The sequence below is a fragment of the Limulus polyphemus genome, unplaced genomic scaffold (assembly GCF_000517525.1).
Source record: "Limulus polyphemus unplaced genomic scaffold, Limulus_polyphemus-2.1.2 Scaffold43, whole genome shotgun sequence".
Classification (NCBI taxonomy): domain Eukaryota; kingdom Metazoa; phylum Arthropoda; class Merostomata; order Xiphosura; family Limulidae; genus Limulus; species Limulus polyphemus.
Window position 1 is genome coordinate 104541 of NW_013665653.1, and position 22689 is coordinate 127229.

At 30.8% G+C, this 22689-nt stretch overlaps 1 protein-coding gene across 5 annotated transcripts in view; it reads left to right on the forward strand.

Moving 5' to 3' along the window:
* LOC106462087 (trichohyalin-like) overlaps positions 1-21840 on the forward strand; it is a 48756-nt gene extending 26916 nt beyond the window's left edge. For 3 of the 5 annotated variants that reach the window (XM_022389396.1, XM_022389390.1, XM_022389401.1), the window contains 7 exons: positions 2029-2190; positions 2768-3007; positions 3568-3789; positions 10161-10308; positions 12096-12291; positions 14665-16420; positions 18287-21840. In XM_022389396.1, the coding sequence (XP_022245104.1) occupies positions 2029-2190; positions 2768-3007; positions 3568-3789; positions 10161-10308; positions 12096-12291; positions 14665-16420; positions 18287-18427 (2865 nt within the window). In that variant the 3' untranslated portion in view covers positions 18428-21840. Of the gene's footprint in view, positions 1-2013; positions 2191-2767; positions 3008-3567; positions 3790-10160; positions 10309-12095; positions 12292-14664; positions 16421-18286 lie in introns of all 5 variants that reach the window. The other 2 variants (XM_022389406.1, XM_022389415.1) reach the window with 2 other exon arrangements.
* The last annotated feature ends 849 nt before the right edge of the window (positions 21841-22689 follow it).

The window sequence follows — 22689 nt, forward strand, 5'->3', positions numbered from 1 at the left end:
TTATCTAGGTTTTGCTGACTTCTTTGTTAGGTTGACCAAGTGTATATTATGAGTTAGGTAGCTGTAGAAGACTTCTTTTATTGTTCTTTTTTTTTTCTTGCGTGGTTCATATCCAGTTATTTAGATATTATTACAATTTGTCATATGGTCATTTTCTCTGACAATCTAGGGGTTGTGGGACTGAAACCTATCATAAAATATATTTTTCCCTTTCAGCTGTGGGAGTGTTATGATCTTACTATTTGTTGGTAAAGAGTAGCCCAACAGTTGGTGGTAATAGGGATGGTGTTGACTGTCTTCCTTCCCTGTAGTCTATCACTACAAAATTATGGATGGCTAGTGCAGATAGCCCTCAAGTAGCATTTTACAAAAATAAAAAAACAAACAGTATATCCTATTCCAGTCCTCCTAAAATTTGTAAATCACAGATAAGCACATTTTCCAGAGAAATTTTGTGTTTCGCACACAAGTCAATGGTTAGTCTGCAATTTTTTAATTTATTTTCAAGTGTAATTCGCAAAAAAAGTGAAAAAGGGCATCATTATACATTGAATTGAAAGTTTTAGTGATTAACATAAAATATTTATTATCAAAGTTTTAAAATTAAGGTAAATTCCAAGATAACTCATTTCTGCACACAGAAATGCTGTCTTCCTTGCATGTTAGCCTATGGGATTTGCATCCTACTAACCTTGAGCTCCCATCTAAATTCACATGTTTGATGTGAACTGCACTGGTTTATGATGATGTCATCATATAACAAAAGTCCTCCACCAATAGGAGAGATTCATTCTCAGTAACTTCTCCGATGCATTTGCACTCGTGATAATGTCATTCTTCCATTTGACACTGCATTGAACAAACATGTTCAATATTTCTTATCTGAGTTCCATTTGATAAAATTTGCATTTTTTAATGTAACTTTGGGTTTCATTTTCTTTTGTTTTAAAACTTTAATTTTTTATCATGAATTTCAAATGATGGTGACTTATGCTTGGTCCTGTGCAAGTGCCAATATCATAAGCACAGGCCTTATTTCTACTATGTCTTCTGGAGGCTTGTCAACTGTTGGAGTCATTACAGCCAATGTTTTATGTGTTGTGGATTATCACTTGCTTACTGGGCCTCTTACAATCATCCTGTTTGCCCACTTTCTTTTCTGTTGGGAATGGCCTATTGGACTATGAACTTAACCTGATTTTCTTTGGGTAGTGTCATACCATTTGAAAAATGATTTTAACCTTCTCATCTTTTTCTGGTTTTAATTCATAGTTATGCTCCCTTCTTTACCTTTCACCTGTGCCCTTTAGTATTTCTCGTTCTTCAGTCCATGTACTCTATTATTGAGGGTTTGCCTTGTCTTTCCTACTTGCTTGTTATTAGGGTTTATGCTGTTTCATTTTTCTAACAGCTCCACTCTCACTCTCAAATGCCTCGTCATCCTCATATTTATGACTTTTTGTTCTGACTTGTAGACATTCTTCATTTCCTTTCTAGATCCTCTGTGTTTGTTATCTATTTGGCCTGATTGGGGATCAATCCCCTTGCATTCTATTTCCATCTCTGGTTCCCCATTTTTGTGTCTTTGTCTTTTGCTCACCACCCTCCTCTATTCCCTTTCCTCCGTCCACCTTTTGTCTGAGGCACTTCACCGTGCTCCAGAGGAGTTTTCTGTAAAAGTTAATTTTCTTCTCTTTGCCTGCTTAGCCTGTTCCACTTCCTCTGCCCTGTCTCCTTTTACTTTTTTCCTCTATTGTTGGGACAAGTTGTGTTCCTCTTTACTGTACACTTTACTCCTTATGTGCTAAGTTCTATTTTATTAAGTATGTGTAAGTAAACAGATTCTAGAAAGAGATACATATTGTGCCTTATAGTAAAACTTAGATGCCATAGACTTGGTGTATATACTTTTTGTTCTGAAGGTTTTGCACTAAATATATATTTTAGTTGAAAAGAGGTCATAAATGCAAGCTTATTTGGCTATCTAGTGATTGGATTAAAGTATGTGAAAAGTGTATTTAATTGCAGAGGAAAGGTTGTAATCTAATGGACAGAACTGAAAAGCATGTGACTGAAGCTGATAAGAATATAAAAATAGAATTTGTTCCCCTGAGAAGAGAAAAGAAAGAAAAACATTACTCAATTCCAAATACTTCTAGTATTTTGTGTCAAGCTGCAGAACATCACATGGTAGGTGTTATATGTTCTTGTACAGCTCTAACCAAAAACTATGAATTATCTAATTTTGGTTCATAAAGTTAAATGTAACCTGCTGATTAATGTTACATTCAAAGGCGCCATTGAGAAATTTAAAGAATAACGTGACCCTTCAGCACCTCACTGAGGATTAAGGAAGTTTTAAAAAAACCATGGAATGGTCTGCAGATATTAAGTGATGCTATTGTAGCTTCTGATAGACTTTTGCAGTATCTTTTTTTAATTTCTTTGATTAAATGGTGTCAAATAAAAATATATATTATGTTATTATTATTATTATTTTTAATTATGTTTCATTCCTAAAATTCTGTGATGATAGAAAACTTTTGGCCATAGCTGTAGGCTTACTGTATGTAAACCACATAGTCAGTGCATGTTTAGGAGTATCCTTTTCAAATTCTGTTTTAAAAAATTATCATATTTTTTTTATACTCTCATACTTGCATGTTCTTAAAACTTGTGAATTTTGATAGTAAGCTAGTTTCAAGAATTTTAGGAACACTTGGCTACTAAGCTAGGAATGTGTACCACAGCTATTATTGTTGAATAGGTTGAAGACTATACTGATAATAGAGCAGCCACAAAGCGGCATCTAGAGAATGTGTTGAGCAAAATAAGGGAAGCAAGAAACTCCAGTGAGATTGTGAATGAGGAGCTTGAAAACTGGAATAATGATGACAGTGTTTGTCCTATTTCTGTTTCTCCTTCGTGTATGGATCAGATGGGTTGCTTTTTAGAACTGATAAATCATCCAAGTGAGAAAATATTTAGGTTGAATCCATCCCAGAAGGTGAGTGGCAAAGCACTGTTCTTTACATCTGTTTTTTGACATGAAAATGTTCTTTGAATGACAGTATCTTATGCATGTTATTTTTTTATATTCTCTTACAAATTGCAAAGAGAGAGAATTGTGTTTGGTAGATTTGCAGTAATTCTTTTATGGTATTTTAACAAAGGAGAGAAACAAATTAAAGATGAGCAAGTTTTTTTACAGCCAATTTTTATTATGCAGTTTATCTATATTCAGAAAGTTGGGGCACACACATTACATTCCAGGTTGTTTTGCAAGTCCAGGAATTAATAAATAGTGTTTTTTATTAGCTTAGCAGGTAACAGGTGTTTTTTAATAAGTAGAAATATGCTGATTGTACATTCTTATTCAAAAGTATCAACATGGAAATTTTGCTGCATTATGCTTATTGGGTATTGGGCTGAATTTCTTGTATTACGGTACTACAACTTAGTATCTTTAAGGTTTATTGATTTACTCTGCATTGATAGGAGTTCCATCAATTTGCATATGTTTTTAGTCCAGTTTGGTTTTTATTGCATTGTCTTTATTTATTGAAGGAATTGGAGAGAGAAAATGCAATCAAAAAGCAACAAGAACGTGAAAGAAAAATGAACATGAATGATCATATGGAGATTCAAGCTCTTGAAGCATATAATCGCAGGACGAATTTAATGAATCAGAGGTTGGAAGAACAGAACAAACAAAACTATAGAGGAAAAAACTTATTAGGTCATCAGAGTCAGAATATAAAAGGCCAGCAGAACAAGTTTTTAACACGGGTATTATTATTTTTGTTGTTTCTGAGTTATGTAGACATACTGTGTGATTCCTGCTTGTTTATTTAATATAAAATATTTCAGAATTTCCATACAAACAGAGCCATGTAGTTTCAACAAAGAATGTCTGTTAGGGAAGTCACTAAATTCCTTTTCAGTCGAGTTACTTACTGAACTGGGTCACTCAAGTAGGGTGTCACAAGGACTCTCTTGTGGTAAAGATTTCTGTAAAGTGGAGCATGCTACATAGAAGCAGACAGTGATCTTTTCTACTTGCTGGTCAGATGGGAAACAACAAAATACAGCTTCTGTTATTTGATGAAGAAAGAGATCAGCATGTGGGTAGAGTCTGCACTGTAAAAAATTGCATTATTGTTTCATGTATATAATGGTGTTTTTTTTCTGTCTGGGACATATTAAATAACTTTTTTTCTGAGAGCTGTCTTCAGTTAAAGTGCTACAACATAAACTTCCTCAACTATGATTGTTTTTTGATTAACCTTCTAGCCACAGGCATTTTTTTTCTGTGTATGTCACGAGGTTTTAGTGAGTTACATTTAAAATTTAATTAAACCACTTTGTTATCATGGTATATGAATAAGTTTGGCATAAAAATGAACCTAATAATCTAAATTTGAATGTTAGATAACTCACAATTTTTCTGGCTTTCTAACTATGTGATAAGAGCCATTAAAAATGCATCTAAATTAGTCAGTGTGTTTCATCTGGTAATAAAGGTTGAACTGAAAGTGAAATTGACAATTATCTATACAGAAAACAATGTAATATAATACATTGTTTGATAGATTAAAACTTTGGCTTTCTATTGGTTATAGTTAATATAGCATTAAATGTCAGAGAGAACTATTGTCAGTTTCTGAATGAGAGGATGTGACAGGTGGGCATGACAAGAGGGGTCTGATTTTCTATTTGATGGTTCTGTAACCAAATAAGATTGAAGGCTATGAAAATTATGCTTTGCCTGAGTGATGACAACATTATAATGAGTAATTTGTGTTAAATTTTGTACTTTTTGGAGGGGTGGTAAATAAAGGGTGGATGTCACAATTTTACTACAAGGGTAAATTCAGAATGTTTTTTTTAATTTTGCCTTATAATACTAAGAACTTGTATGCTATTAAAATTTGGATTATTAGTTAAATTTTTATGCCAAACTTATTACTATATCATGATAAGAAAGTAGTTTAATTAAATTTTGAATGTAACTCATTAAAATTTCGTGAGATACATAGAAAAAGATAGTAAAATCCACAAATGAAGAACATTTTATAATACACAATTAAAATCTTAATTGAAACCAATCGATAGTTGTAAAAGTCACTCTACATATTTCTATGTGATTATATGTTATTTTCAAGAGTGTGAAAAAACAAATTTATCATTTTAATATTGAAAGATGGCCGTGGTGAGAGGGTTAATAAAAAAAACAACAAAGCTGAGCGAGTGTATATTGTAGCACTTTAACTGAAGAAAGCTCTTAGAAAAAAAAAACACCATTATATACATGAAACAATAATGCTATTTTGTACAGTGCAGACTCTACCCACATGCTGGTCTCTTGCATCATCAGATAACAGAAGTTGTATGCTCATGGCTCCCATCTTAAGAGTATTTAAACATTCATCTAAGCTTGTCTACATGAATACTGTAAGAAAAAAGTTTTGATTTGGTGTCAAAATAGACAAATCTCTGTGCAGAAAACAATGTAATATAATAAATTATTTGCTTGATTGAAACTTTGGCTTTCTATTGGTTATAAATAATTTAGTAAAAACATTAGAGAGAACTATTTAAAAAGTGGGTGTGATTTTCTAGTTTGTGGCTCCATAAACAAAAATTATGCTTTGCCTAAGTAATATTTTTATCATAACAAGAAATTTATGATAACTAATGTACTACTTGGAGGTGGTAAATAAATTAGAGAAGAGAGAAGACCTAGAGAGAAAATTCTACTAATTTACTAGACGAGGTTGAGGATTTTTAAAAAATATTTCTTTATCAAATTGAGTATTTAACACTTATATAAGATTAAAATTTTATTTACTAACTATGTTTTGATGGCAATTTTATTCGTATAGCATGATAATATAATAGTTTAATTAATTTTTGAATGTACTTGAAAAGCTGTGACATTTGCACTTTGACCTGCTCTTATCGAGAGGGTTAATGCATTTTCTGCAACTACTACCCAATTATTGTTAAAGGAAAATCAGTACACCTGAGAATATAATGTTATCATACTGTAATTTCAATTGGCTTTAAATTAATTGTGATAAGATAATTAAAGGAAAGGTAAGATGGCAATAAGTAGATTAATCATTAAAGCACATATAAAATGTTGAGCAGTGGCAGTTTTTTTTATATTTTGAAGTTTAGTTTTAACTTTATGGTAGCTAGGTTAATTTGATTTGATTTAGTAGACCTACAGCAGAATCAAACTTTTCTTGCTGTGACAGCAAGCCAATCATGTTCAAATAATGACTAGCTAAACTATCACCATGGGCAGTGAAATTCATTTCTACATCGGACCAAAACTTATTAACACTTAGGTATCTGTATAAATAAACACCTGTATGTGTAAAGTGTAAGTGTAAAGGCACCCAAGCAGTGAAAATGTGTTTTTCTCCAAATTCCCTGATTTTCCCCACTCTAAATTTTTTTTTTGCCATTGGATGCTATAATCCCAGCCACCCTGATTATGGCCTTCCATCCAACAGGGTTCGTTTAAGTTTAGAATTCCAGAATTTCATGTGTGTCTCTGGTGAGTTATTACACCTCTTCAAACATGGATCCCTTTTATTTTATCTAATCAATCTCTCTTATAATTTTTTCTCCACCCAAATAATATTTGCCACATATCCCTATGACCATGGGCAGGAATGAAGAGAAATAACTATTTATAAAGATCCCTAGTTATTTTAAGTTTAAATTTAAAATTCAAACCTAAAACCCTACCACTGATAATGATATAAAGTGTAAAGGTTTAACGTGTTTTGTGATAGAATAAATTATTATTATTATTATCTTTAGTAAAGTTACAGTAGCTGTATTTTTCACTGTTCTGGTATTAATAGAACCTAAGAAAACAGTTCTGCAGCTAACTTTAATGGGTGTTAAAATCACCATGTTTTGCATAGTTTTTATAAATTTAAATTTACTCTATATGAAAGAATTAAATGTATTATACATACACCATTCAGAACAATTAGTGTTGAATTATTCCAAATATGTTTGAAATTTTTTATTTACATTTTCATCAAATATTCTAATGTTTGTGTCTTCACAATTTTCATACTTAATGGTGTGTGATTTTAGATATAATATATAATTAGAAACACTTAAAATCAAACAAGTTATCTCAATTACTTCCCAGCAGACTGAATATCTACAAATGTTTGTGTATATCTTATGTCACTTGTGTTTTGAATGTATCACAGTTATTGCTGGAAAATGTTTATTTTCTATGGACTTGACACATTATTTACTGTAGCAAGACAATTAAAACTTATTTAAAAATTTTTTTCATCTTCTACATTTAATATGTTTTTGTTATTTAATTTGAACCTAAGCTAATTCATTTTTCACTAGAAACACCTATTAATGATGTTGATCCATAATGTTCTTCTTAGGTGTTTTGGTCAACTGTCTTGTTATTGTTTTTGTTAATTTTTTCTTAATTGTGTCATCAGTTATGTTTGGAGGGTACTCTTTATGTTTTGAATTTCATTTTCATTGGTGTAAAGTCTCAGTGTTTTTATTACACATCCTTTAAATGTTTTTACTTTTACTTTTTTTTATCATGTGCCAATGACCAGTTTACATAACATCCATTGTGTCTTCTTTTGGTGAATTTTCAAACTTAATTTATTTCATTTTTTTTATGTTCATTTCCTTGTAAATTTTATGTTTGTATGTTGTTTGACAATATGGAAAAAACAACAACATCTTATCTCTTAAAGCCATATACAATAACATCAACATATCCCCACCATAAAAATTGTAGAAATAAAGCTGTATTAATGGCCTTTGTCTCTGTGCTGATGAGGAATAGTATTGCTAATTCTGGAGGTAATGGGATTCCTATTCCTAAACCTCTGTTTACATAAAGTTTTCTCAAAGAGGAACCGGTTAATGTAAAATTGGCAGATTTTTTAAAACAGTACATACAAATCTGTACTATTTAATTCATTTGTCTTTAGATATTAAACTAGGCCTTATTATTTGTTGAAGTTTTTGGTGGTTAAAATATTAAATATAGTTATGTACATTTACCTATTCACATTGATTCCTTAATGTTTTGTTTCACGTATCCATTACTTTATACAAGTATTTTTTTCAATGTTAACAGAATTTCAACTAAATACACTACTTGGTTAGAGATATATATATATATAATGGATGTGCATCATATTTTCTGACATGTGAATAAAATACTTTGTTTTGAAATTACAAGTGTCAAATAACCATTTCTTTTCATTTTTAAGCAGTATAATTCACTTTTATTAAATTGTCTTCAATCAGATAGTGTCGCCCAGTGGTTTCCAAACCATGCGTCACAGCATGTAGCTAGGGGTGTCACAAGTTTCACCAAATGAAAAATAATTAAAAATGTAGGAAAAAAATTGTATAAAACAATATTGCACATGGCAGCAGAGGTGTTGTGCAAATCAAGGTAAATAGGTTAAGTTGCTGTCAGTGAAAAAAAGCTTGGAAACCACTGGTGTAGCTATATTGAACTATTTCTGAAGCTTTGGTGGTTTTAACTTTTTGTAATTTGAAAATTTGATGGGTGAAATATTATGGCTAAATTAAAAACCTTTTATTTTAGCTACTCAAGTTAAATAAGCAGGTTTTTGTCTTCTTAATCCTTTTGAGACTGGTCACGGATGAAAGGCCATGTCATCTCATTTGTTGAGTCGCATTCAAAATTTTATTGAACTACTGTTTCTTGAACTTATGTCAATAAGCTTGGTATCAAACTTATAGATTATAATTCAAATTTTGGTATTATACATTACTCAATTTCTTAATTTAAAAGTAAATACTGATAAACATTGATTTTTGTGTGTCATGTTGTATGTTGAATGCAGTACTGGCTCAAATTAAATGTTTGTGGAGTCAAAATACTAAGTATATAGTTTCGTATGAATTAGAAACTCAAATTACAGATACTGACAAGCTAGAATATAAACTAAGAAGGTCTTATCTTTTCTATTGGCTAAGATATTACTCATGGAATAAATCAAAGACAGTGGCACCCCACCCACCTTTTTCCATTTTTGGAAACACTCCCTTATATACACTTACTTCTACATATGACATGAATAACCAATCAGAAGTTCAGAATGTCCCCCTAGTGGTTCTCTTAGCCTATCTAACATTCCTTCCACCATTTCTTTCTTTTGAACCAAGATTTCAATGAGGTAGGTTGTGTCTTTAGTCTCCTTAAAATTTTATATTTTTATAGACTAAAATACATCTTAGTTACTAGGCTTGATAAATAATAGTGGAATTCTGTGGTACTGATGTAGTAATTTATTATTTTTTAGTTATTCATTTGTATATATAAAACCTAAAAAAATTATTTTGTTTCATATCCTCCACATGCAAAATTTTTAAAGGCTTAGCAACCTTCATCAAGCAGCAATCGATTACAAAGGTTATAACTAGAAGAGATAATTGTTTGCTTTACTTCTTTAACTACTGTTCTTTGTTTTAAGAAAAATAAGTTTAAGAACTTATTTCAAAATAGCAATAATCTATATACATATATAATGTATAATAATTGCCCGTGCTCAAAGAGTTAATACAATATAAGATAAAACTATTAAAAGCTGTCCTCACTTGCACATCTTACAAGTTAAATGAATATAGTTACTTTTGTAATAATCAATCATTATCAGAGTATGGTATGCAAAAATTCTGAATCATGGAGATTGCCCATTGGCCAATCTGTTTTGGAAGTTTTCCTATTAAATTAAGTTTTTTTTTACAATAAATTCTGATATATTACTACATGATATTACTTTGTAATTGCAAATATTCTTTACTTTTGAGACAAAATGTGCAAAAAAGCTATATTCTAATATTGCAACATTTGGTTTTGGAATTTATAATGTGAAATAACCATAAGGGTAAGAGTCAATAGCTTTCCATCTAGCTTGACATCTAGAGAGTGTTAAACTCTTGCTCATTCAACTTGTATAAAATTTTATATGTATAAATAATAGCCATACCAGTCGTAATCTCGTGTGTGAGTTTATGGAAGCCAATTTCTCACGTTTGCTTATTTTGGATACACAATAAGCTTCTGATGAGGAACATCTAGTAATTGATTTTATTGTATACTTCAGAAGCAGAATGAGCAAACAAAGGCTGGAAGAACGAAGAGTTTGAAAGAAGATGAGAAGGGACAGTTTCGCTTGGATAGTGGTTTGGATGCTTTAGAAGAGATTGATGTTGAGGACTGCCACTTTAAGGAGGAGGAAAAAGGTACAATTGGTATGTATAGAAGTGTTAGACATATAGAGTAGTAACTTTGTATTACTTTCAGATCTAAAAACTTTAAAAATATTTGTTACCTTAATAGTTATATATCACCTTATAAAAACATTTGGGATGGTATGTAGGAATAATACAGTTGAAGTAGAAAAGGTGTATTTTTGTGTATCTTTATTACAAAACTCATAGTTTGGTGATACAAAATGGAGAACACTTTTATCTAATTCTTTATTGTTATAAGGCCAGTAGTCTACTTCCCACTATGTAGTCAGATAAGAGTACTGTTACGTCTCCGTTTGTTAATTGATTTTTCCGTAACTTCGTTCCAACGAAACTTTAACGACACAAGTCTTTATTTAATAAAACTGGTTTATTCTTTCCGAATATAACTCTGCGATACACTTAATCTCAATACTCGCGCTAAAACAACACTGTAACGAACGAACGTTAACTTCAACAATACCCTGTGACTGCAGTTCAATTACTCACTATCTACACACACATTACATTCCCCTCTTTTATATACCGGCCTACCCTATCTAGTAAATACTAGAGTATTCTCCAAGATACGGGATAGTTCTAGAAACAAGAGGGCGTGAGAATTGTCACGTGATCTTGATGACGCAACAGTACCATAAGGGTTTGTAGAAGGTGCTATTGATTAACTGTTTTCTTTTTTCCAGCAATTCAAAAGTAGGGACAGCTATGTGCAGGTAGCCCTCGTGTAGGTATGCACAAAAATTTTAAAAATTAATGATAAAAAATGAAATCTAACAAATAATAGAACATAACACAGGTTTAGACTCTGATGATCAAATTGGTTATAATACTGCACCTAATTTAAAATTAAGGATAGCTAGGAAAATTAACATTGAGTAGTTAGGTACCTGATGATAAGGTTAGCTTGTCAAAACATTGTACATTTGTAATAAAGTTTTTTTCACTATCCATTCAAGGTATCTAGACTATTTTCTAAATTATATGATGACAAGTATTATAAACACTTCACTGTGTTAGTACTAACTTTATAACAAGACTGTTTTGATAATGACATATTATTTATTCTTTATAAAATGTGTTTGAATGAAAACAGGGAATGGCTTATGAAGAGTGATATACAGGGTGTCCCAGAAGTCTGGACCCATAGGGAAAATAGACATTATATTCTTAAAGTTAAAAAAAAGCATTTCTAATGTCAGTTGTAGACATTTCAGGAAAGAAAATACTTTAATGGCACAGTATACCAAGAATTAATATGTGTATGGCTGTTAATGGCATGCAATTTGAATAATAAATAAATTAAGAATAAAATTTGTATTCATCCCTATGGATCCAGATTTCTGGGACACCCTGTATATAGGAAGTCTTATAGACAATGCTTAATCTGTTAGGTATTCAGTGTTCTGTTAATTTTCATGTGATTACTAAGTGCAAGTGGTATTGATGTTATATACATATATGAAGTTTTTACATAATGATCATGTAGGATCTCATGTAATTCACACATTCAAAAAGTTTATTATACCTACATAAGGTTTCTTTTTGTATTAGAAGCTCCAGTTAGAATTGTTATTAACAAGATAAACATTATAGAACATAGCAGTGTAAATTATTATTCTGAACTTTTGTGTCAGTATTTATCTTTTTGGGAACAAGATTTTCTGACAGTATAAATCCTGTTCATTGATATAGGGGGAAGAAAACTGCTGAAAGTAAATTTAAGAGGATATTATATGAGACAACAAAATAGAGTGAACAGATATTTTGTGATTTATCATTTCTTACAGGTAGGAATGAAACAACTCAACACTTTCAGAGGACAGATACACCAGTTCCTTGTATCAACATTTGGGAAAAAAGGAAAGAAAAACAAAATGCTCTCCAAAATATTATTCAATTCCGTGCTGATGATAGGAATGTAATGTTACAAAAGGCTACAGAATTGAGCAAAGTCCAGGCAATGGAGGATGAATGTCATAGATTGTAAGTGTTGTATTTCTTACCTGAATTATGGAAGAACAGAAATCATAATCTTTTGAATAGTTAAAACATTTTTACTTTACATATAAGAATGTTTTGCTAAGATAAGGTTGAATTTTACTCATTACTGAATTAGAACATTGTTATAGTAGCTAATTTGAAAACAAGTCATTTATTTAATGTTGATTCCTTTAGTCATTGATCTTCAACTGTTTTTAGCATTTTTTACAGAAAACAGCTGTTATATTAGACAGTATTCATCTCATTACTTAGTGTACAAATATTACACACGAATGATGGGCCGTTATAGGTAAGAATAGGGCTTACAGGAGTGTAATGTGCCAAAAACAGGCATTTCGTTTTCATGAGGGATTCTCATTACTGTTTCACATGTCATCAAAGCATAAGAAATATTGTTTGTTTAACCCTTTCACTGCAGGCAGGTTAAAAAGCACGTCATGACCTTTTAGAGTTATTTTCAAAATTTTATTAAATATTTGATGTTACTTATGTCAGTGAAATTGACATCAAAACTTAGTTTATGATTCAAATTTTAATATTATTTATGTTTCAATTTCTTAACTTAAAAGGAAATATCAAGAAAAAATGCTAAATATCAATTTTTGTGTTTCACATAACACCTGGTATTGTATTACTACTCAATTATATTTAATTATGCCTACCATACAATGTGTACAGTGGTTAGCAAATTAGAAACTAGAATTTGAGATATAGACAAGCTAGAATATAAAATAAGAACCTCCCACCTCTTTGATTTGCTGAGATGTCAATATATTTAGCCAATCTAGTTGAGTGGCTCCTCTCATTGCTGCATTCTTTTGAAACCTCTTGTCTAGTCCAACCTACTTCTTTTGACTAAGTGTTTACTACCAAGAGAAAGAGCAGCTTCCTGTGTACATAACTCTGACTGTCATTTGTAAATAGCTTGAAGGAGAAAGTCATAATTTTGCCAAAACTGTTCAAGTGCGATGACGAAGTTGTTGCTCTGAACAATACAAGATTTTTTAAAAGTTATATAGAGCTTGTTTAGTAAGCCAGATAAATAACTGGGATTTTGTGTGCACTATATAGTAAGCTGATACTTTTGTTTTCTAAAATGTGTATTTGAAGCCTACAAAAATTAATATCTCTTCCCCTTCCACTCGGAAGAATAAACGAGGCTTGTGGCAACACTTATCATGTATGCCGCATGAACACATAATCTCATAACACTGTAAGTACTTGAAATCTTTGTTTTTTATAGTGTTTTTTATTTATTTTTCTATGTTTTAATAAAAATAACTAAAATTTAACCATTTGTAAATAAACAGTACTTATTGATTGATGAATAAGTTTGCTGAAATGGAAATAGGATTTTATAACCATGCACACAAAGAATATCTTTGTATGCTTATACGGTATATAGCTAAATTCCAAACATCCTAGAAGGATGATCAGCACTCAAACACTTGCCATGTTTATTGGATTAGGTCTTAACCATATAATAAATGTTTTCACAGATTCAAAGTGCAATTTTGCTACTTTGAGGAATTCTTGTTGTAAATGCTATAGGATACATAATTTCCACATTATGTTCTTGGAGCAGGGGTTAAGTTGGTTTATTTCTTTGTACATGTGTTGTTGCTTTTGAAAGTATCATATTACAGTGTCACGTAAGCACTAATGACAAAAGAGGTGATTTGTTGCATTATTTTCAGTAAATTTCTTCTTCAGTTGTTGACAGTAAATTAAACACAGAAAATAAATTGGAAATGTTATAGTGATTCAACTTTCAAGAGAAGTACTTTGAAACTTTGTGACCAATAATAAAGGAAAAAGGGCACAGTTGCTCATTTTATTTCTGATTTTACAACTTTTCATTATACTTTGATGATTTGTCTACTGGCTGAAGAATCGTATATGTTGTTAGGGTAGAGATAATAACAGATAAAATATAGAGTTTTACTAAAAAAATTGTATATTAGGATGTTTTGGAGGCTACACAAATGAAATTTGAGATTTTTTGAGACAACAGTATTTATAATCTTAATTTAAAATTCACTTTACATATGGGCTAATCAAAATAAAGTTTGATCTATTCACAGACAAATCTTTAGTAAAAATACTTCATTAAAAAAACAGATTTTTTTTGTACAAATGACATATAATGTTCACAAAAGTCTGCCATATTTTGTGAAGATACATATACTGTATTAAAAGTTATATGGAAACTATAACGAGTTGAGAGTTAAAAGAACTTTGGGTAAAGATAGTATCAACAGAAAATAGATTTTGAAAATTAATGTTTGTTAGGTCTAAGTGCTGTTTACTGTTTGTCATATATTTCAGTTTAATTTGTGTTAATTTTTGTTTCAGTGAGAGACTGAAATTAGAGAGCAAAGAAGAATTCAATGATAGGGTGCAAAATAGTGATGCTGAAGATCAGTATGAAGTGAGTTTTTGTGAAAATAGACAGAGTTCAGCTGATTTAGGAAGTAATAAAACAAACTCTAGTATAGTCACATATAACAAAACTACATACTCTGATGGCACTAACATTTCTAGGATAGAAAAACAAAGAATTACTAAAGGGGTTGAGCTGGAACAACAGTTTTTTGTTCCTTCTGATGAATTTATGAATAGGCAAAATGCTAAACTTGACAAATGGAAGAACAATACCGTATCTCACCTTTCATGTGTTCTGAATGAAGAAGAAAATCAGTTGCATCCTTCATCCTATGAGATTTCTGAAGCAGATGATACTCAAAACACACTTAAAAAGTTTGATGTGTGCTCAGTTTCAAAGAATCCAAAAAATAGATACTCAACTCAATTAGACTTGAAAGAACAAAGTTCAAGAAATAGTATGGTAGAAGCTAAGATGATTTCTGGAAATGGGTTTTTACAGAAGGAACATATTGCATGTGCATCTGTTGAAGATAAAATTTCCTCAGATTTAATGGATGCTCAGAGAAATTCATTCTTATTAGATACCTCATTAGAACAAGCAGCTTCTCTTGGAATTGTACAGAAAGAAGCTGTACACCCATACAGAAAGCTACTTTCTAGTGACACTTGTTCTATTCATGATGCAAAAAAAGTGGAAAAATTTCACCAGAATATGCAGTTTCCAGTTGGTGTCAATATTGTTCAAGGAGAAGAAAAGTTCAAAGAGATGGGAAGTTTTAAAACCAACATTTCTGATATAGGTTTAGATGTACCAGTGACTAACCCATATTTTGAGAGTGGATCTTGTATACCATTTTCATCCCAATCAGGATGGGAAAATTTTAGCATGATGGGCCAACAGTATCTCCAGAACCAGCTGTTCTTGGAGATTGCTATGAGGTGTTTTCTCTTAAATCAGATTCCTTATGTACAAGCACATCAGGCAATGCCTCCCAATATTGTCTCACTCCATAACTTGTTCCCACAGGTATTGAATAATCAAGAGGTGGGAAACCAGTGGGTTAAAGGAAACTCCCATACTTCATTATTAAGTCCATACCAGTCAAATGATATTCCACCTACTGATACCTCTGTTGTTAAACCAAAAGTGCAACCAGTTGTTGAGCATTTGCATCAGATACCTGATGATGATAAGATGTTTAATGCTTCTTCATCACCACCTGGGTTTGGAAAGAATATGGGTGTTTTAGTAAATAAAATACACTTCTCTAGAGGTACAGTGGAGAGTGAAATGCAAAACAAAACTTCAGAAGCAATTTTATCTGAACAGCGTAGAAAAAGTAATTTTAATTTAGAACAGATTAATTCACAAACTCAAGAGGAAATTATGAAAGAAGATATTTTTCACAATTCTAAAAATTCTAATTTTCCATCACAACCAGCTTTTGCTAATGCACTCGGACAATTCAAAGGACGTGGGAGAGCAAGATTATCAAAGAATGTAGAAATTAAGCAAAAATTGAGAAATCCTGGATCTGATAGTTTCAATTTGTCTTCTCATGCTTTCTCGTCCTGTAATAGATTAATTACAGAAGAAAATATTTCAGCCTTTAACCTGGAGAAGCAAGATCGATCTTTGATAGATAGAAAAGCTAATTGTCCACTGCCTCAAGGTAATGTTTCGAAGAAAGAAACTCGAGCAGCAAGAGTTCCTGAAATACAGGTATGAAAAATATTTAGCAATACACTATGTTATGAATGTATGCTTAACTAATCTGCACACTGGTGATTAGCTTAAAATCTTCTAGATTAGTGATGATGGAATCTGTGTTTTTCTGAAATTAAAATTTATTATTTCTTGTGTTTTATGTCTTTTATAATCAGAAAAATGACAACAAACACTACAAAACTAGATATTTTAATTATAGTTTTTCTACCAAGAGCTCAAGACCTATTGATTAGGATGCTCGTGTCACAATCTGCAGGTCTTGGGCTTGAATCCTCCATCACTGGACATCATGCCCTTTCAGCTGTAGGGGGCATTATAATGAGTCAGTCAATCCTACTATTTGTTGGTAAAAAAGTAGCCCAAGAGTTGGTGGTGTTAACTAGCTGCTTTCCCTCTAGTCTGTCACAGCTAAATTAGGGATGGTTAGCACAGATAGCCTTAGAGCAGCTTTGTGTGAAATTCAAAACAAACCAAACATTTCTAACAAAGTAAGAATTTGCAATTCATTAACAATTAATGTGGGAGGGAAATCTTTTCATGTGTATATGTAATCATGATTCACCTCAAATTAGTTGAATAAAAGAAAGCTATAAATAGATACAAAGTCTGATTTGACACTACATATTGTAAATCTACTTTTATTCTCCAATATTTTATTCCAACCATTAACATTGTGGTATAGAAAATGATCTGTTAATAACAGTAGATTTGTTCAGGAAATAATGAGAGTAATCTGTGTTTGATAAATTGACTGAATTTTTCTGTTGTGTGTAAAATAATGAGACTGAAAGTTTAACATAATGAGTACAATCATTATTATGAAACAAAAAAAATGCAGCATATGTATTTGCAGATGCAAAAAACAGATGTTGCTGCCACTGGATTGTAATTAGTTCCACAGTTTTCTTTAAACTAAAAATGTTGATCTTAAAGTACATGTTGAACTCTAGGTACAAAACTGAACCAAGAAAGCCTGCCTGAATTGAACAGGTAAACTTGGTTTGTTTGTACAGTCCGCAGTATCACCTCATGATCTATGTTCTCTCACAGCAATGGTTGGCTGTTACATTTAGACAATGTCAACTTGGCCAGCAAACAATATTATAGCTGCCAATCATTTCAACCCAGATACTGTATGCTACAACAATATTCTTTTGGGCAGAATAAACATTATCTACTATAGAGAACAAAGAAATGAAGCAGCTTAAACAAGGTGATTCCATTAAATTTTTGGAACATGTGCTATTGCTAAAACTGGATCAAAACTAAATAAATGAAACATTTTAAAATTCCTGTATGACTGAAGAAGCTTCTCTAAGTTGTTCCATGGACTGTAGATCTTTATTATTTTTATTCTTTTTACACATTTATTTTTGCATTGAAGCACATTTTTAAGAACAACTGTTCATTAAATTGAACACTTTTTCTTTAGATCAGGGTTCAATTTTTGGCTTGAGTTATGCAATTAATATGAAAAAACCTGAATTCTCTTTACACTGTTTTCACACAAAAACCTTGTCCTACTAACCATGGATGCTTTTATTGTATTTTAAATAAACCTGAAATGAGGGAAATTCCTTTGAGATTCATTAGTTTTCTTATAGGGAAGTTATAGCACTAGCAAATCAGGTTTTTAGTTTAAACTTTTATTGTTTTGTCTTTAATTAAAGCTTGATTTTCATTTGAAAATCTTTTAATAAGTTATAAGTATTTACTTGCTTAGAATGTGTTTTAAATGTTTTGTTGTAATCATTACTGTGTTATTACTTGAGTTATTTCATAAATATTTAAATTAGCATAATATTAAAATGTTCAACAGAATCAGACATATTTGATATTTACTTTCTTTGGTTGATGTAGCAGCAACTTGTAGAAGCAGTTCCAGCACCACCAAGAAACCCTCGGCTTTTAGTAAGATGGCAAAAAGAACTACAACTTAATGCCAGAGCTTTAGCATCACAAAAATACAGATGTTATCAAGAAAACATCCAAAATTTCTAATTAGAAATTATGACCATTTTCATTATTAGCTTTATAAATAATGGCCAGAAGAAGTCATTGATAATTTTTTATCTTGTTTTTTAATTCTCATTTCTTTTATTTTGAGAGATACTCAGATATTTTTGATTAAAAATCATGGTTTATTTTTTCCTGTATTGTTTTTCATTTCATGGTAGAAATGTGTTGGGTGTTTCAAAAGTCACATACAGTCATTTGGTGTGTTGGAATAACATTATGGTCACACTTGGAACAAAAACAATTCTCAAAAATCATAATCAAACAGTTTTAAACAAATCATTTCAATGTTTATATAGTCTTCTGCATGATCAAATTGGTCTTCACACAGACTTTCACAACATTGTGTCCTTGGATGTCTAAATACAGCCATCTCAATAGTAGAAGTGACTTTTTAAACACTCAGTATTTTAGATTAACTAGCAATCCACTTGTGATTTTTTTACTGGGTATTTGTACATTTTTTTGTTGTTTTTATAAATCTCTTAATCATACCCACCTGCATGAAGTCATAGATTTATCATTGTATGTATCACTGTCACATAAAATAATACTGGTTTTACAGTATCAGTGTGTAAGACAATAGTTTCACTGTATGGTAATGTTTTGTACAGTTTTTTAAATGAAGATAGCAAACAGCTGTTTATGTTTAATTAGATATTATTATTAATGAGTCTATCTCTAAACAAAGTTCATATTATTTTTATATAATAAATGTCAGAAATTTACTTCAGTATGTTGTTTAAAAGTTATTTTTTTGACACATTTATTCAGATCTAATGTGTTTCACAATTTATCATAAGATTATGAAAAACATGTTTCCCTGTAAAGATAGGTTTACCTCTTTTTGAACAGCATTAACATAGTCTTAAGTTTATCTTAATAACATTTTCATTCCTTTTATCATAAGGTGAAGATTTCTTTGCTTCCAGACTTTCCAAAACAAGAAAGTTTTGCTATAAAATATTTGGACCACTTTGTGATATATAAAGGTACACTATAGGTCAAAAGTTTGAAAGCAAAAAATGATGTACAGAGGGACTGGGCTGAATATATTGTTATTTTTCATCACTAATTCCTGGACTACTAGAGTATTTGTCTTCCTGAACAAACAACTGTCTTTTTAAAAAAAGGTATTGGAGACATTGATGAAGAAGTTGTTTTATAAGTTTACTGGCAGCTCAGTGTGTACAACTGTGAGGATGTTTATTGCCTGATATGGGGTAAAAGGTTGACACATTTACCTGTTTGTATATGCAAAACGGTAAGAATGTAGAAGAATGAACAATATTGTACTCACCCCCATGTATATCAGTTGATGCTTCCAAACTTTTGACCTGCAGTTTATTTGTTGTAAGAACTAAACATGGCAGTATATGCAAATATTGTGATACTTTATGTTGATATGGTAAAGATATTCATGTGATTAGTTACATTGTAGTGATGTACTAACAGAATGTGAAAGGATGTCAATTTATTATATTTAATGCAGGTGATAGGTAAAGTTCTTATAGGCCTCATCTTCTCTAGTGTATGATTGTGAAAATTGCGTTCTGTGCACAAACCAAAAAAATGAGTTATTAGTGTAATTACTGTAATATAACCTAAGTTTATGTTTTTGTATATTCAGTCCTTTTTATTTTTTGTCTTTGAAAACTAATTGCACACTTTAAATAATACATTAATTTCAGATCCCAGTTTTGGTTTTTTGCTAGTACTAAAGTGCCAATTATGAATGGATACAAAACAACAAAGAAGGAGTGAAGATGGTTAAACATATAGATTAATGTGTCTTATAATGAGAAGAATAGTCTGGGTTGATTAAGTACATAGTTTAAGGTATAATAATTGATTGTTTATAAGATAGTTACTACTATGTTACTTGGCTTCAAACAATTTTTATGTTCTGCTAGATGAGAAGTTTACCAGCTTCTTTCTTTACAACGTTGTATTTGAAGTAGAAAATTACTCCAAAACAGCTGTAAATGTTATTTTTTTTACAAGACTTGTATAAAAACCATTTAAATTGAAATAACTCAATTGTTTAAGCACAGTTATAAATGTCTTGGTCCATACCATCCTTGTTTCTTCTAACATAGCACTTAGATCCATCTTGAGGTATGAATGCATAATATAAGCCAACTGAGTTTTGTTAAAAATTCCTGCTACCTTATAATAGAAGTAAGGATTCTCAAAGTTTCTCCATTGAACTGTTATGCAGGATTTGTGTATTATATATTGTTATTAAGATTGCTCAATCTGGAGACATTTGTTGGGGACTTTATTTTATTGTTTGGCTTATTAGATTGATTAATTTGATATCAAACTTTTACTTGTATAGAACATTAAAATGCACACTGGTCATGAAAGGTTTAAACCTTGAATAATTTAACAAATTTATATTATGTTATTTTGTCAGTGGTCTTCTGATATTTATAATGTTATGGTATCCAATGGAAATTTAAAAAGATATATTATTACGAGGAGATAAAAAATATAGATTTGATCAACTTATTGAAAACTTAGATATCATTTATTGGATTTTTTGTATTCAACAAACTGTTGGGTAGTTTTCAAAACAACATTGTTATGGGAGAAGTATTAGAGACAGCGTTTAAGAAGACCTTCAATACTTGCCTTTAGGAAGATCCTATAAAAGAGATTTAAGCTTTCAATAGGATTTTGCATTACATATTTTTTGTCTCCTCATCACTAATGAACACAATATAATGCTGTTATTAAGTAACAGATTACCATGGTTTGCCTGAATGCATGGCCATTGGCCAAGTTTACTTTATATTGTATTAGGTTGTCATTATGTGTTTTCTTCTAAAACTTTAGCTTGTTTGTTAAACATTTTCTTTATGGAAACAGAAATATTATCCTAATAACAATGATTTATAGCAAACTGTCTTAAATATACAAAGTTGTATATAGCAAGAGACAGTTAAATAAAAACATTTAATATTTTGGTCTGTATTAGTTCAATTTATTGATTACTTTCCCTATGAAAGGTTCTTTCTCCAATGGGTATAATTCAACTAGGCCAAAGCTATGTTAACTTTTGTTTTAGTTTCATTTTTTCATTACCAAAGATTTTACAACAGATGAACAGTTCCAATTTAGTTATGTTCATTGACTCAGTACTTTTGACAGTATGATTATTTTGTAAACTACTGTGTTATTAATGTGTGATTTTATTTGAAGGTTAAAAAAGCTAATAGTAAATATGATCTATTAGATTGTAACACCCATAAAGTGCTTACTTGTATTAAGTAACTATTTTGAACTCAAAATGAAGCAGGATTTTTGTTTGTTTGTTACTAAACTACTTTTTTGCATATAAACCTGATCAATGAAGAAGAAAATTCAATATATTTTCTTCCAGATACACTCAGTCTATACAAATGAGCTTTTCATGAATATTGTTAATTCATTCAATCAAAGATATAATTTATAATGAAGAAGTTTATCTTGTAAATAAAGACATTTTTTCATGTGTATGGATATCAGATGTTGCAAGAAATATGAGGACCCACGTACACTTACCACCTCTGTGCAGTTTGTAGCAGTCACTCTGAACAGAACTACTTTATGTATACGTTTATACGGAATTCAAAGTCTTAAGTCTTTGGAGTATTGTGTAAAAGGTTTTAGGAAGACAAATCATTAGCTAAGTAAGATAGAAAATTTCTTTTTGTTTGGATTTTTCACTGTGTCAGTTACCTTTGCTGACGTAGTGAGGCATCATTTTGAAACTTGTTTGTTTATAGTTGAATTTATTATACAAACTTTGTTGTTTTAGGATGGGAAATTTTGCATCGAATTTACTTAGATAGTCATAATTAAGCATCATATCTACAAGCTCTATATTACAGCTTTGCTAAGATTAAATTGTGTAGTGTTTGTTTGATTCAAACATGACGTTTCGAGTTCAATGTAAATCCATTCGAAAAACAACAAAAAAAAAAACAAAGCAGTTCTGAAAACCCCGAACCACCCCAGGTTATTAGCCTCAAAATTTACACAATATTACTTGAGGTGGTACAGGATAAAATAATGGTGATGCATGAAAGGATGGGTTTGAGATAAGCATGGCCGGTAATAACGTACTCAAAATTCTTCGCATTAATTTCTTGGCACACATAGTGAATAAAGTACACAGCTCGAAATTTTAATTTGCACTAATTAAATGCAATGAGCAAGTAAGTAGTTAATATTTATATAATTTTAGAAGAATTAAAATA